Source organism: Manis javanica, chromosome 8 (genome assembly GCF_040802235.1).
Source record: "Manis javanica isolate MJ-LG chromosome 8, MJ_LKY, whole genome shotgun sequence".
NCBI classification, from domain to species: domain Eukaryota; kingdom Metazoa; phylum Chordata; class Mammalia; order Pholidota; family Manidae; genus Manis; species Manis javanica.
In genome coordinates this window covers 36,179,112-36,196,027 of record NC_133163.1, presented here as the reverse complement: position 1 = coordinate 36,196,027, position 16,916 = coordinate 36,179,112, and the positions used below count along the sequence as shown (strand labels likewise).

General features: G+C 42.3%; 1 protein-coding gene across 1 annotated transcript in view; it reads left to right on the top strand.

Annotated features, from left to right (window-relative positions):
- The window catches only part of MTHFD1 (methylenetetrahydrofolate dehydrogenase, cyclohydrolase and formyltetrahydrofolate synthetase 1), a 66,207-nt gene extending 50,120 nt beyond the window's left edge, over positions 1-16,087 (top strand). The window contains exons 23-28 of the mRNA XM_037006400.2: positions 1,244-1,344; positions 2,189-2,366; positions 10,996-11,103; positions 11,631-11,783; positions 14,396-14,489; positions 15,856-16,087. Coding sequence (XP_036862295.2) covers positions 1,244-1,344; positions 2,189-2,366; positions 10,996-11,103; positions 11,631-11,783; positions 14,396-14,485 — 630 coding nt within the window. The 3' untranslated portion in view covers positions 14,486-14,489; positions 15,856-16,087. The remainder of the gene's footprint in view (positions 1-1,243; positions 1,345-2,188; positions 2,367-10,995; positions 11,104-11,630; positions 11,784-14,395; positions 14,490-15,855) is intronic.
- Positions 16,088-16,916: the final 829 nt, after the last annotated feature.

The following is a 16,916-nucleotide window of genomic DNA, read 5'->3' as shown; positions in this document are numbered from 1 at the left end:
AAATCATCTAGCAATACAGGGTCACTGCTTAGGCCCCAAATGAAGTATTTCAAAAGCAGCTAGAAAAGAATTGTTGGTGCCTTGAGTCTGCCTGTCTTCTGAGTTATGATTTGCCTTTTATGGTCATTTGGCTGATTCACGCGTAGGAGGGGAATTCACAGTTCTGGCCCTCCTGCCACCCCACAGCCTTTCCTGCGTCTAATTAGAGTGACTGCCCCTCACTGGCCCAGCTGGTGTCTTCATTTAAGAAATCGTACTTATTTAAAACTGTTCTCAATCAGTCTTACATATTAATTGGTTTTCATGTGACTAGAGGTAAAAAATTTGCAGTACTCTTTAGAATTTCAACTAAATCCTACTGTCAGTTGTTCTCTACCTTCATCTTACATTTTTTTCCTGCTCTTTTATGGAATACACAGACCAGGAGGTATTACAGCTGGTTTTTGCTCATGATCCAGTGTATATATTTTTATGTAAGATTATTATGTTTATTTTTAAAATAATGTGTTTTTAAGCTTATAATAGTAACATACTCTTTGTAAAAATAAACAATATAAGAATATATATATGACTTATGTCCTTAACAGTTTGGTGCATATTTCTCAACATTTAAATAAGTTTTATGAATACACACGTATTTTTTTATTTGTCCAAAAAGTGCAGTGAATTAAGCCCTCCATAGTTTTGCAAGGCTAGTACATCTTTGACAGGTTTGATGTTAATACAGAGTATCTCACTTTTCATAACATCTGCTTAGTACGTACTTATTGAGTGTACATTACTCCAGTTCATTGGCCCAGTCCCCTGCTGAAGGAGATTTGTAGTGGTTGAAGTAAACATATTTAAAAGTATGTTTCCATGTTACTTTCCTTTTGAATGTCATAGTTTTTGATTCTTAAAGATGGTCTCTATCTTGTTTTGTTATCCCTAGCACAGTTTCATGGTCAGATTCGTTAAAACAGAATTGCCCCATACAGAATGTCGGTAAAAGAGAATATTTTTTTGAAAAAATGCTTTGAAAGCATCACTGATTACTTCATGCATTCTGACTGTGCCTGTGGCTGCTGTATAATGAATGATAGGCACTGTGCTGGGCTCTGCCTTCCGATGGAGGGGTCTGTGCCATGCTGAAAACAGTCAGCTGGTACCATTATACCATGTGAGTACGTAAAATCTGTATTGAGAACCTGCAACTAGCTCCTCTCTCTATGACCTCTTGGACCTGTCACTGTTGTTTTTATAGAACCTAGAGCTGGTTGAAAAAGGCTTCAGCAACTTGAAGAAACAGATTGAAAATGCCAGACTGTTTGGAGTGCCAGTAGTAGTGGCCATGAATGCATTCAAGTGAGTACAAAATGAAAGAGTCAAGGGGGCTGCGGGGATAGTCAGAAAACATCTGCCGGAGCTTACCACACAACACCTGGGCTTACGTTTATTTTGTTCTTCAGTTACTGCTATTGGTTATGAAACCTGTTTGTCAGCAGCCATTAACGAGTGCCTGTGACGAGACAGGCACCTGAACGGCAGGCTTGTCGCCTCACCCGCTGGGGCTCCAGGGTCGGTTTGGGCTCCTGTGGGACTCCTCAGTCTCCACGGAGTGAAGTTGGATAACTGACAGGCCTGAAGTTAAATGTCCTTTTTGGTCTCTAGAGGCCTTCTGTGCTAACAGAAGCTTAAAACCCTGCAGAGTTCCATTATTTCACTAGGCCTGGTGGGATGTTGTCTTGAGAGTCAAATGAATTGAGCTGAAAGTATTCATGCATGAGAAACCTGTGTGGATTGTTTAGGTATTGTAATGCTGGTTTTGGTCTTCTTATAATGTCCTAACCACAACAGAATGAGAAGCAGAATTTTAAAAAGCTAGTGTGTATTGATTCTGTGATGTGCCTGGAGTGGTCAAGTACTTTGCATGTTTTTGCTGTCTAAGCCTCCTGACATCCCCATTAAATATGTGCTGTGATTATTCCCATTCGACCCACGTGGGAACCAAGGCACATAAAGATTAAGTAACTGTCTAACAGTCACCCAGAGAGTAAATTGTAGAGCAGGATTCAAACCCAGGCAGTGTTACTTGATTAATGTCCATCTATCTGTGGGTAATTCACATGGGTTTTCATGGCAAAAACCAGACAGATTCTGCCCTCTCCAGCCACCATCAGTGCATTAACATGAGGTGCTGCCTTTACAGGACAGACACGGAGGCAGAGCTGGACCTCGTCAACCGCCTTGCCAAAGAACACGGGGCTTTTGAGGCTGTGAAGTGCACTCACTGGGCAGAAGGGGGCAAGGGCGCCTTAGCCCTGGCTCAGGCCGTCCAGAGAGCAGCACAGGCACCCAGCAGCTTCAAGCTCCTTTATGACCTCAAGGTAGGTTATTTGCTGTACACAGAAGAAAAAAAGGGGGGAGGCACAATATGAGGTTTCTCTGGGGGTACCTCTGCTTAGAGCCTGTGTTTAGCATCTTCAGCTCTGTGGGTTTGATTCTCACAGGTGAGTTACATGACCACAGCCTGGACTCTTAACTCCAGACAGCTTTCTTACCAACACAGGTTGCTGCTTACCCACAGAGTGGGGGGTCTGGGCAAGATGCCCAAGGAGGTTGGCTCACATCTTAACTTTGGAAAAGGCTCACCGTATAGTTTCTGACAGGAGAAAATGTTATATCAGAAGAAGAGTGTAATTCACTATAGCCTTTTACCCAAGGCACCAGACATGTTATAGCAAATTGACAAGGGGCTACATTGAGGTCAAAGCAGTTTTCTGACTGTTCCCCAGTAATAGGGGAAAGCAGTGTTCTCTTAAGCTCACTCCCTCGTATAGGGCTGCCTAAAGTCCAGAGGGGCTTTCCAGTGCCAAATCAAAGCACCCCGGGAGGCTTCCACATTCTTTCCATCACTGAGTAAACTGTATTACATCTGGTCCAAGCAGAGGCAGTACCTATTCTGTGATACAGTAAAATTAGTTTAGAGGAAGGTTGTTCTTATTATAGGGGTGTATTTTGTCTTCAGTTCTCTGTCCATGTATTTCCAGATGTGATTGGACATGAAGTAGTTTGCCCACAACTGGAAACTTTGTTAGGAACAAGATGGATATGATAAGTTATTTCTGCTTGTATTCTTTATGCTGGTTTGTGGCTTGGTTTTTTATTTTTATTTTTTAATTTTTAATTTTGTTATCATTAATGTATAATTACAGAAAGAACATTATGTTTACTAGGTTCTCCCCTTCACCAAGTCCCCCCACATAGCCCTTCACAGTCACTGTCCATCTGCGTAGTAAGATGCTATAAAATCACTACTTGTCTTATCTGTGTTGCACAGCCCTCCCTGTGCCCCCCATGCACTATACATGCTAATCGTAATGCCCTCTTTCTTTTTCTCCGCCCTTACCCCTCCCTTCCCACCCATCGTCCCCAGTCCCTTTCCCTTTGATAACTGTTAGTCCATTCTTGGGTTCTGTGATTCTGCTGCTGTTTTGTTCCGTCAGTTTTCCTTTGTTCTTATACTCTACATATGAGTGAAATCATTTGGTACTTGTCCTCCTCCACCTGGTTTATTTCACTGAGCATAATACCCTCTAGCTCCATCCATGTTGTTGTGAATGGTATGATCTGTTTTTTGTTATGGCTGAGTAATATTCCATTGTGTATATGTACCACATCTTCTTTATCCATTCATCTACTGATGGACATTTAGGTTGCTTCCATATCTTGGCTATTGTAAGTAGTGCAGCTGTAAAGATAGGGGTGCATCTGTCTTTTTCAAACTGGAGTGCTGCATTCTTAGGGTAAATTCCTAGGAGTGGAATTCCTGGGTCAAATGGTATTTCAATTTTTAGCATTTTGAGGAACCTCCATACTGCTTTCCACAATGGTTGAACTAGTTTACATTCCCACCAACAGTTCCCCTTTCTCCACAACCTCGCCAACATTTGTTGTTTGTTTTTTTGATGATGGCTATCCTTACTGGTGTGAGGTGATATCTCATTCTGGTTTTAATTTGCTTTTCTCTGATGATTAGCGATGTGGAGCATCTTTTCATGTGTCTGTTGCCCATCTGAATTTCTTCTTTGGAGAACTGTCTATTCAGCTCCTCTGCCCATTTTTTAATTGGATTATTTGCTTTTTGTTTGTTGGGGTGTGTGAGCTCTTTATAAATTTTGGATGTTAACCCTTTATCGGATCTGACATTTATGAATATATTCTCCCATACTGTAGGGTACCTTTTTGTTCTATTGATGGTGTCCTTTGCTGTACAAAAGTTTTTCAGCTTGATATAGTCCCACTTGTTCATTTTGCTTTTGTTTCCCTTGCCCGAGGAGATATGTTCATGAAGAACTTGCTCATGTTTATGTCCAAGAGATTTTGGCCTATGTTTTTTTCTAAGAGTTTTATGGTTTCAAGACTTACATTCAGATCTTTGATCCATTTTGAATTTACGTTTGTGTATGGGGTTAGAAAGTGATCCAGTTTCATTCTCTTACATGTAGCTGTCCAGTTTTGCCAGTACCATCTGTTGAAGAGACTGTCATTTCCCCATTGTATGTCCATGGCTCCTTTGTCATATATTAATTGACCATATATGTTTGGGTTAATGTCTGGAGTCTCTATTCTGTTCCACTGGTCTGTAGCTCTGTTCTTCTGCCAGTACCAAATTGTCTTGATTACTGTGGCTTTGTAGTAGAGCTTGAAGTTGGGGAGCGAGATACCCCCCACTTTATTCTGCCTTCTCAGGATTGCGTTGGCTATTCGGGGTCTTTGACGGTTCCATATGAATTTTTGAACTATTTGTTCCAGTTCATTGAAGAATGGTGTTGGTAATTTGATAGGGATTGCATCAAATCTGTATATTGCTTTGGACAGGATGGCCATTTTGATGATATTAATTCTTCCTAGCCAGGAGCATGGGATGAGTTTCCATTTGTTAGTGACCTCTTTAATTTCTCTTAAGAGTGTCTTGTAGTTTTCAGGGTATAGGTCTTTCACTTCCTTGGTTAGGTTTATTCCTAGGTATTTTATTCTTTTTGATGCTATTGTGAATGGTATTGTTTTCCTGATTTCTCTTTCTATTAGTTCATTGTTAGTGTATAGGAAAGCTACAGATTTCTGTGTGTTAATTTTGTATCCTGCAACTTTGCTGAATTCCGATATTAGTTCTAGTAGTTTTGCAGTGGAGTCTTTAGGGTTTTTTATGTACAATATCATGTCATCTGCAAATAGTGATAGTTTGACTTCTTCTTTACCAATCTGGATTCCTTGTATTTCTTTGTTTTGTCTGATTGCCGTGGCTAGGACCTCCAGTACCAGGCTGAATAACAGTGGGGAGAGTAGGCATCCCTGTCTTGTTCCCAATCTCAGAGGAAAAGGTTTCAGCCTCTTGCTGTTCAGTATGATGTTAGCTGTGGGTTTATCATATATGGCCTTTATTATGTTGAGGTACTTGCCCTCATTTTGTTGAGAGTTTTTATCATGAATGGATGTTGAATTTTGTCGAATGCTTTTTCAGCATCTATGGAGATGATCATGTGATTTTTGTCCTTCTTTTTGTTGATGTGGTAGATGATGTTGATAGATTTTCGAATGTTGTACCATCCTTGCATCCCTGGGATGAATCCCACTTGGTCATGGTGTATGATCCTCTTGATGTATTTTTGAATTCTGTTTGCTAATATTTTGTTGAGTATTTTTGCAACTACATTCATCAGGGATATTGTTTTGTAGTTTTCTTTTTTGGTGGGGTCTTGGTATTAGGGTGATGTTGGCTTCATAGAATGAGTTTGGGAGTATTCCCTCCTCTTCTATTTTTTGGAAAACTTCAAGGAGAATGGGTGTTATGTCTTCTCTTTATGTCTGATAAAATTCCGAGGTAAATCCATCTGGCTTGGGGGTTTTGTTCTTGGGTAGTTTTTTGATTACTGATTCAATTTCATTGCTGGTAATTGGTCTGTTTAGATTTTCTGTTTCTTTCTGGGTCAGTCTTGGAAGGTTGTATTTTTCTAGGAAGTTGTCCATTTCTCCTAGGTTTTCCAGCTTGTTAGCATATAGGTTTTCATAGTACTCTCTAATAAATCTTGGTATTTCTGTGGGGTCCGTCGTGATTTTTCCTTTCTTGTTTCTGATTCTGTTGATGTGTGTTGACTCTCTTTTTCTCTTAAGTCTGGCTAGAGGCTTATCTATTTTGTTTATTTTCTCGAAGAACCAGCTCTTGGTTTCATTGATTTTTTTCTATCGTTTTACTCTTCTCAATTTTATGTATTTCTTCTCTGATCTTTATTATGTCCCTCCGTCTGCTGACGTTAGGCCTCATTTGTTCTTCTTTTTCCAATTTTGATAATTGTGACATTAGACTATTCATTTGGGATTGTTCTTCCTTCTTTAAATACGCCTGGATTGCTATATACTTTCCTCTTAAGACTGCTTTTGCTGTGTCCCACAGAAGTTGGGGCTTTGTGTTATTGTTGTCATTTGTTTCCATATATTGCTGGATCTCCATTTTAATTTGGTCATTGATCCATTGATTATTTAGGAGAATGTTGTTAAGCCTCCATGTGTTTGTGAGCCTTTTTGCTTTCTTTGTACAATTTATTTCTAGTTTTATGCCTTTGTGGTCTGAAAAGTTGGCTGGTAGGATTTCAATCTTTTGGAATTTACTGAGGTTCTTTTTGTGGCCTAGTATGTGGTCTATTCTGGAGAATGTTCCATGTGCACTTGAGAAGAATGTGTATCCTGTTGCTTTTGGATGTAGAGTTCTATAGATGTCTATTAGGTCCATCTGTTCTAGCATGTTGTTCAGTGCCTCTGTTTCCTTACTTATTTTCTGTCTGGTGGATCTGTCCCTTGGAGGGAGTGGTGTGTTAAAGTCTCCCAAAATGAATGCATTGCATTCTATTTCCTCCTTTAATTCTGTTAGTATTTGTTTCACATATGTTGGTACTCCTGTATTGGGTGCATATATGTTTATAATGGTTACATACTCTTGTTGGCCTGAGCCATTTATCATTATGTAATGTCCTTCTTTATCTCTTGTTACTTTCTTTATTTTGAAGTCTATTTTGTCTGATACTAGTATTGCAACACGTGCTTTTTTCTCTCTGCTGTTTGCATGAAATATCTTTCTCCATCCCTTGACTTTTAATCTGTGCATGTCTTTGGGTTTGAGGTGAGTCTCTTGTAAGCAACATATAGATGGGTCTTGCTTTTTTATCCATTCTTTTACCCTGTGTCTTTTGATTTGTGCATTCAGTCCATTTACATTTAGGGTGATTATTGAAAGATATGTACTTATTGCCATTGAAGGCTTTAGATTTGTGGTTACCAAAGGTTCAAGGTTAGCTTGTTTACTACCTTACTGTCTGACGTCACTCACTTATTGAGCTGTTATAAACACAGTCTGATGATTATTTCTTTCCCTTCTTTTTCCTCCTCCTCCAATGTTGGGTGTTTTTTTCTGTGTTCTTTTTAGGAGTGCTCCCATCTAGAGCAGTCCCTCCAAGAAACCCTGTAAAGGTGGTTTGTGGGAGGCAAATTCCCTCAACTTTTGCTTGTCTGGGAATTGTTTAATTCCTCCTTCATATTTAAATGATAATCGTGCTGGATACAGTATCCTTGGTTCAAGGCCCTTCTGTTTCATTGCATTAAATATATCATGCCATTTTCTTCTGGCCTGTAAGGTTTCTGTTGAGAAGTCTGATGATAGCCTGATGGGTTTTCCTTTGTAGGTGACCTTTTTACTCTCTCTGGCTGCCTTTAATACTCTGTCCCTGTCCTTGATCTTTGCCATTTTAATTATTATGTGTCTTGGTGTTGTCCTCTTTGAATCCCGTCTCTCGGGAGTTCTGTGTGCCTTCGTAGTCTGAGCAACTATTTCCTCCCCCAGTTTGGGGAAGTTCTCAGCAAGTATTTCTTCAAAGACACTTTCTATCCCTTCTTCTCTCTTTTCTTCCTCTGGTATCCCTATAATGCGGATATTGTTCCTTTTGGATTGGTCACAGTTCTCTTAATATTATTTCATTCCTGGAGATCCTTTTATTTCTCTCTGCATCAGCTTCTATGCGTTCCTGTTCTCTGGTTTCTATTCCATCAATGGCCTCTTGCATCTTATCCATTCTGCTTATAAATCCTTCAGAGTTTGTTTCACTTCTGTAATCTCCCTCCGGACTTTGTCCCTTAGCTCTTGTGTATTTCTCTGCAGCTCTGTCAGCATGTTTATGATTTTTATTTTGAATTCTTTTTCAGGGAGACTGGTTAGGTCCACCTCTGCAGATCCTTTCTCAGGTGTAACTATCTTGGACTGGACCAGATGTTTTTGTCTTTTCTTGGTGATAGCAGTGGCTGTAGGCAGGTTGCGGGTGTGTCAGCTGCGAGAAGAAAGTCCTTTCCTGCTTGCTGGATGCCTTGCCCTTCTCTGCTGCCTGTGACAGTTACCTGCACTCCTGCAGCAGCCACTGGGTTAATCCCCTAAGCTGCTGTGGGCGGAATGTCCATCAGAGCAGCATGTAGCCGTGGGGGGAGTGGCAGGCACGCCAGGTGCGCTCCTCTGTGCTAGTGGCGACCCTGCCGGGCAGCTGTGTAACAGCAGCAGCCTTTGGGTCTGGCCTGGGTGGCTGTGCGCTGGGCTAGGATTCCGGTCGGCTGCTGAAAGCGCGCCTGCTCCCTCTGGCTCTGCTGCAGGTGCGTGTGGGACTCTCCTGCGCAGGCTTCTACCGGCCTCTGGCTTCACTGCTGCTGGTGCATGCGAGCCATGCCCGGGTTGTTCGGTCGCGTCACTGCGGGCTAGCACAAGCCTCTCCTGCGGCGCACGGATCTGCTCTCGGTTCCTTCCAGCGCTGCTGTCCCCGGCGCATGCTGCCACTCTCCTGCTACTGGGCCCATGTGTCGGGGTCCACGCCAGTTGGAGGAATGACTGGAAGGCTGCTTAGTGCTGTGAGGGGCTTCAGAGCTGCCCTGCCTCCATTTAGGGCGCCTAAGTTTCCCCAGTATTCCCAGCTGCCGGGACAACTTCATCCAGCTATGGGGTCCCTGTCTCTTTAAGACTTGCAGAAAGCACTTGCTTTTCTTTTGTCTCAGGGGCACCGGTTGCGGGGACCTGCCCCCAGGTTTTGTTTTTCCGTTTCTCTAACATCCAGCACCCCATGCACCTTGTGTCTGCGTTCCTGGTGCGGATTTCTAGAGCTGGTTGTTTAGCAGTCCTGGGCTTTCACTCCCTCCCCGTTCTGACTCCTTTCTTCCCCCTGGGTTTTGGGGTGGGGGAGCATTCAGGTCCCGCCTGGCCGCGGCTTGTATCTTACCCCCTTTGTGTGCTGCTGAGTTCTCATAGATGTAGATGTATCCTGGCTGTTGCACTGCATCCACTGGTGTCTCTTTTAGGAATAGTTGTATTTATTGTATTTTCATAAATATATATGTTTTGGGGAGATTTCCTCTGAACTACTCATGCTGCCATCTTCCTGTGATCCTCCCTTGTGGCTTGGTTTTTAAAACATTATCATAGGCTTTCTGAAAGAGTTGTAAAAAGGTGGAAAGAAGAAACCCTACTATTCATGAATTTTGACATTCTCTTGTTTCACTTTGCCCCTTACAGATGTAATACTTGACAGTTCATTAACATTTGCCTTTTGACATTGACATTTCCCTGTTCAGTTTAGTTATAGATGGTTTGAAAATCTGTTCAACCAATCATATTTTTAGGAAATGCCATAAACATAAATTTTTACACAAATGCAAAGAAAACATTTATATTTTTTCTAAGTCCCCTTCTACAGTGTCTAATTGAAGAACCCAGTCCTTGAAGGCCTGCAGGAGTCCTGGAAGAAGTAGAGTCATGAGAACTTTATAACCCATTTCTACTTGGAACTTTTCTCTGTTCTAACTAACAGGAGTCTGCCACTTTTTTTCTTATTCAGCATCTGTTGGTCTTAAATCACCCCTCAACAAAAGTACTTTTGCTTCAGAAGTTCTGAATGTGCCTTAGCATTTATAGAGCTTCAGTTATAAGATGCATCTGAAAATAATCTCTGTTGTGTCTTTATAAAACCATGATTGAATAGTGACTTTGTGTCCACTATACAAAGCCTCTTCATAGACTATTACTGTTTAGTTCAAAAGGGATTTTTTTATTTTTAGAGATTATCATTCCTTTCAAAAAACAAAATTTGCCCAATATATTCTCTTAAGCCTTAGTTGCTAGGGAGTGGAGAGTCAGATATGTTCCCTAGTTTTAGTAATTTGCTCATCCAAGTAGTTTTCCTTTAATCACGTTCTCCAAATGCTGTTTGCTCTGAATCCTCGTGTCCTGAACTAGGCTGCAGCCATTTTTAAGAAGCCAGACCCCCCTTCTCAGAAAGCTTTGCCCTGGAGGATGCAGCCCTGTGGGGCACAACCCCTCACTAGTTAAACCACAAGCCTGTCTGCAGCAGTTGCTTCAGGTGTCAGGGAAAGCATATCCTTCCTTGCCACCCACAAGCCATGTTAATCATGTAAGTCACTGGTCTGTTTAATACTTAGACGATTTTGTTTCTATGACTATTTCTAAGTAATAGCAATTAGCAATCAATATGTTGTATCAAAGATAGCATCTGCCTCTCCTATACAAACTGGGGGTTATGTGGATGGATATAGGTTGTCTTATTTCATAAGTAGTATCCCAGGTCTGGTGTGACCTGGGACTGATTTCCAGTGTGAGAACATTGCTTTTTATTTATGAAGAAATACTATTCTTGGGTAGGCAGCCATATTGTTTATGCTGCATGAAGCAAAATTCTAAATATACACCCAGTAACTGTACCTCTGTGGAACATTTTCCACTTAGAAATTTATATATGGGGCTTGATATTAAAATATTTCTAACCCAGTAAACCTCAAGCGATTTGCATGTCTGCATATGAACATGAAAGCACCTTCTGGCCCTCTTGGGAACTCTGACCCTGAGTGTGGCCATGGCCCTGTGAGGCATCCTCGCGTGCACCCAATCATGGTCTCCCCTCTCTTCCTATGTACTAGCTCCCAGTTGAAGATAAAATCAGAATCATTGCCCAGAAGATCTATGGGGCAGATGACATTGAATTGCTCCCGGAGGCCCAGCACAAAGCAGAAGTCTACACAAAGCAGGTAGCTGTTTGCTTGGTTTGTTCTCTCGGCTCCTCACCAAGCGGCCTTGGAGCTAGAATCTGAGCTCCCCTAGGCCTGCCAAGCGCCACTGCTTCACTTCTCTGGCAGTAGCCCTTTCTCCTCTGAAATACAGAGCTTGGGTTAGGCCGTCCAGTCCCAAGTTCTTTATCTACCCACAGGTGGTATCTGAGTGTGGGGAAAAGCCATGAGGAAATCCAGAATGTTCTACCCTAAAGTATTGAGAGCCTGCCTTCAGTTTATCTTCTGTCTACTCCAGACTTTCATTTTTAATTGGTTATGTACATGAAAATAAAATGTTCATTTCACTGTGTTTACTTACCTCTCTCACCAAACAGATTTTTTTTTTAATCAATGATAACCAAGCTGGAGGGCAGTGAGGTAGAGATGGATGTAAAGGGAGTTAGACGGTCAAATAAACTGAAAAATCCACATCCTCACAAGGCCAGATGTCCTTTGTTGCACTGTCAGCTCTTCATTTGTTCTGTTTGTGTTCCCTTCTTCCCCAGGGCTTCGGGAATCTGCCCATCTGCATGGCCAAAACACACTTGTCCTTGTCTCATAATCCAGAACAGAAAGGCGTGCCCACAGGCTTCGTCCTACCCATCCGTGATATCCGCGCCAGCGTCGGGGCTGGTTTTCTGTACCCCTTGGTAGGATCGGTGAGTGCTGTCGGCAGAGAGGGGTGCCTGTTACCTGTGCTTCTCATCTGAAGTTGATTCCTAAAGCCATCAAGCAGTGGCAGTTGAGCAGAGTTCATTGCTGAGGAGAAAGTGGAAGTCAGGCTGTTAAGATTAACCCTCTTGCTGTGGGACCATCTTGGTGTCAATTCAAGGAGGATGCCATGACTACTGAATAATAGTTCTGCTCCCCAGAGGCAGTATGACCTTGACTGAATCCAGGAGGGGCCTGATTGAGAGGCTGTGGTAGTGCTAAAGTATAATCACAACTGACATTTATTGGGCGCCTGCCACAGATGAACTCAGTCCTCCCACCAGCTCTGCTTGGTGGGGACAGAGGCTTTGCACCTTCTAGGTCTTCTGGACAGGTCAAGGGCTTAACACCTGAAATTCAGAGGATTCTGTATTTTTTTTTTTTGAGTAAAGAATTCCCCTCTTGCAATGTGATCAAATCCTATGGATGTGAAAGGTGAAGTTGCTTATTTATACTTTAAGATGAATTAACAAATGCATTCTTAAGGGTTTTATGCATATTACAGGAGGAATCGCTGACAGGTAGAGGAGTGCTTATGGACATAATCACAGTTTGGATTAACTTTGTCCTAGAACTGATAGTGATCCTGTGCCCAGGTTTCCCCCTTAGATCCACCCAGTATCCTGTATCTGCAGATTGTGCTTATATCTGCAATACAGAATTAAAATATCAGACTAAGCCAGTACAGCCTGTTGGAAAAGAAACCAATAGATTCCCATTTGTAGCTGTTACTTCAGTATAGTAAGAAAGTGGTAGGAGGTGGCATAGAGTCGAAAGGGCATTAACATTCAAGCTGGATCTACTTTTCACCTCTGCTGATGTTTTGGCCTTGGGCAAGTTACTAAAGATGTGGGCCCTGCAGCTCTGCTCTCAGTGCAGGAAGGTATCGTCACGTGACATGGTAGGCAGTCCAGTGCCCCCTTGGCCGCTTTGGCAAGCAGGAGGCATAGCTTTGATAGGAAGTTCATCAGTCCTTGGGATTTATAGAAATTCCCTTTTAATAGGAATGTTAAACCATTCACCTTGAATATAGCAGAAATGTGTTCTTCCTGGAGAAACTGTCAGCCACTGCCAGCGGAAAGACAGTAGCTGCAGTCTTTTCTTGTCACTTTTGATGTGTGTATGCAGAGGGGTGTCTTGAGAGATCAAAGCCAAACTGAGTGGTCAGGCCCCTGAGCTTGCTTGTGGTTTGGGGAGACACACATCTTGCCCAGCTCGAGACTTTCTCATCTCGAACAAGCTCTTGGATCAAAAGCCAGCCTGGGCCAAGCCATTTCTGCTATAGTCTTGATGGCTTAACAATCACTATTCTTAATGCCTCCCATGGCTGTTGGGGCCTTAACAGGGCTCAGAGGATTTGATTACTTTATATGTTAGGTCAATTGCGGTGGCTTCAGAGTTTAGATTTAACTTCATACACATATGTACATTTAAATTTTTTTTCTGATTATCGATATGGCCAGTGTTGAGCAGGGGGAAATGGCCTCTTTGGGAAAGAATAGAAACACTGAAACTCATACTAATCACTCTTTTGAAGATCACCTTTAGAGCTTCTGCTGACATGCTCATGCATCAGTGGGCACATGTCCTTTATCTTTATAATGTCATCCTCAGGCTTTTCTGGCAGGTCTGAGGAGCAATTCCGTCCTTTCCCCTACTTGTCCCTTTATAAGCAGTTGCTTATCTCTTACAGAATTCAAGAAGAGAGACTGACACCAGATCCCTGTAGTATTCTTCTGGGGGTATTGATTGGCACTTGGATGTCAGAATTAAGTTGTCTAAAGTATAGATGTTTTTTGTTAGAGAAGGTGACTCATCCTTTTCTATGACATTTTTACAGTTGAGTTGTACGAGTTCAGCTCTTTGCCTGTCTGAATCTGGTTTGCAACTTGTGTGTTTTATCATACAGGACATTGTTACAGATAAAAATATACTGAGTTTTTACTTAGAAATCTTATAGATTTGTGTTTAAATAGATATATATCAAAGCCAAGTCTTTAGAAAAGAAGCAAGCGCAGATACAACCCATTAGCATTGCAAGTTCAGCTTTAGAAGGCCAAATTGGACCAGTAAGAGTAGTGATTGCAAATCCATCTACATTATGTACAGAAATGTCTTGGCCCAAGTTGACAGATACTAATCCTAATGTATTGCTGAAGCGAAAATAACATAGGCATCTCTGCACTACTCGGTAAAGCAAAATTAAAAAGCAGACAAGCCCTGTGCCTCCTTTTTGTCTCGGGAGGAGAGTTGCAGATGCTCAGCCTCCTCAGCACCTGCCGCGGAGGGTGCAGGTGGAAGGACCCCTCGTGGCTTCTAGTTGCAGCTGTCAGTCTGGAAGGCGACAGTGCAGCCTGGTATTTGGTTTGCTGAAGGACATGAGGGTTTCTGTCTGAGGTCATAACAGGATCAGTGACTTGATTTTTAAAATGTAACAAGTAGAGTGGCACTTTATTGACAACTATAAAATAATTATCTTTGTGCCTTGGGCTTTCTGTCTGCAGAGAAAGAGGAAAAGGTCACTTTAGGTTTATTTTTAATGCCATTTCACATCTCCTAGATGAGCACAATGCCTGGACTCCCTACCCGGCCTTGTTTCTATGACATTGATTTGGACCCTGAAACTGAACAAGTGAATGGGCTGTTCTAAACAGGTAAGTTATTAATGATGAGAGTTTTGCTACTTTTTTCCTTATGAGGCATATTTATAAATTATAAAACTCCAAATAAAGCTATGAAAATGCAAATTCTAATACTTTCAAAACATTTCTTTCCAGACATCACTGGGGGTAGAGGGGACAGTAATGAGAGGTATCAGCAGCTCATGAATGAAATATTTATATTTCAGCACCTTTGTGGAAGAACAGCATGGTGTGCACAGGTGGCAGTGTAGGGGAGAAAACTGCTGTCTAATGAACTATGGAGGGTGGCAGCAGAGGCCGGGCCTCATCTGCAGGAGCTCCAGGAGGCTCTGAATTCCAAGTTGATGCCACATGGGAGGGTAGGAGCTGCTGAAAGTCTGTGTACTCTGGGGGGACAGCTAGCACTCAGGAGTTGGGTAAATGTCCCAAAAAGTAGAAACGACAAGGAAACAGGACCAGTCCAGGAGTTCTTGGGTTCTTAAGTAAAGGGCCCCCAAGTACCCACTACAGTGAATGAGCCATTGTTAGACACATCCATTATAAATTTTTAAAACGTCAAAGATGAAAATCCTAATAATCCCTCTCCAGAAAAGAAAAAAATGGCTTGCCTGTGAAAAATTGAGAGTTATATTGAGCACCTTATAGGCAATAGGCAGTGAAGGAATACCCTCCACGTTCATGGGAAAGGCGACCCTCCATCTGTATTTATACCCCACCAAATCTACCCAAAGGTTTTCAGATTTGTACAGGTTTGCCACACCCATGTCTTCCTAGGAAGGTATTTAGCACTGTACCACTGCAAAATGAGGAATAAACTGAGAAAGGAAGGCATGGTTTTCAGGAAACCCAATCCTGGACAACAGTGCAGGGGAGTCCTGACTGCAAGTGACCTAGAGTTACAGATGCAGTGTGCCCCAGGAGGAGAGATGGATTGCAAGGACTTGGAGTTATAAAAGATGGGTTTCAAGGGTGAGAATGCAAAACAAAAGCTCTCACATTGTCTCAAAAGGTCCAGGTGGAAGCAAACTAGTCATCATCTGAGCAGGTATAAGCATGGTTGCTCACAGAAGCGACTGCTCAGAAGGAAGAGACTGCTTGAAGCTGAGGGAACACTGTTCTTCAAGAGGACTCCTGTGACATTGGAAATGTCATCCTGGCTCATGCTTGGTCTGGCCTTGAACAGTATTCACACAGCTATAGTGTAAATGTCCTGCATTGTGTCCAGTCTGGACAGACCCTGGGAGAGCTAGCTGTGGGGGAAGATGTGAATGCTCACAGCTTCGGCAGTGGGAGAGAGTAACGCACAAAATGGAAAGGAAGAGGAAATGTTTCAGCTCTTAGGAAAGACATTTATTTTCTTGTTTCTTTTTCCTTCCAGATTGTCCATCTTTAAGAAACTACTTTGAAAGTTTGGCCAGTGTTTGTTCAGGCCATCTGTCAGTTAGGAAGCCCCTGCCCTGAAGATCATCTGAAATAAATAATGAAGCTGCCTTCTTCATAAAAATGAAGCCTTTCTTCAGTGTTTATTTTCATCACCATGTATAAATTCACATAAATCATGCATATGTCTGTTCACTGAAGCTCCACAGAATAAAAGGAAATAAATTTGCTATCTCGGTGTTTAAATATTAATTGTGGCACGTTGTGGCACGAATAGACTGAGCTGCAGTGTCTCTGGTGGCCTGTGGGAGTCCATCTGCTGGGCAGACCCAGGGACTTGAGAAATAGGTTGCAGTATGTACTGTATGATAGTGATAGATTTAAAGAGGAAAATGGCACGTGCCTGAGTATTTTGGGGAGACCTCCATTTGAGACGTGGGGTATGGAAGATGTCTTTTTATTGTAAACTTTCTATATTGCTGGGAAAGTATTACTAATAATTGTTTTTGTTCTGAACTTCCTTGGAATTCTTATTTCTGTCCCCAGCTTTAGCACCACTTTTAATTCCCAGGAAGGATGGTCATACAGCACTAACCATAGGTTAGCCGTTTCTGCTCTGTTGGTTCAGCAAATGTTGTTGAGCTTTTACCATGTGCCTGGGCTCAATCCCTCCCTACAGAATGTTTTTTCCTTCAAGTGTTTTCCCTTCTCTTGTTCTTTATCTTCTGGTTTTCCTCTCTCATCTTTTCCTCCCTTTACCCCCTTGTCTTCCTGCACTGGATCCTTCCATAAGTTATGGCATCACCACTAGTGCCAATGCTAAGTGCTGCTGGCACTGGCAGTGTTTTTCCTGGTGCCTTTGGTTTTACTATTTTTAATCCCCTGGATCCATATCAGTGTTGTGATATAGTCAGTTTTGCAGTTCACAAAAATGATGGCAGTGCTCGGGGGGGTGAATGGCCAAGCAGTCATGAGGGCAGAGCCTCAGCCCCACCATGCTTTGTATGGTGCCTGGTAGGTGGTACACACTCTGAGGTGTCAGTTCCTGTTCCAAAGCAT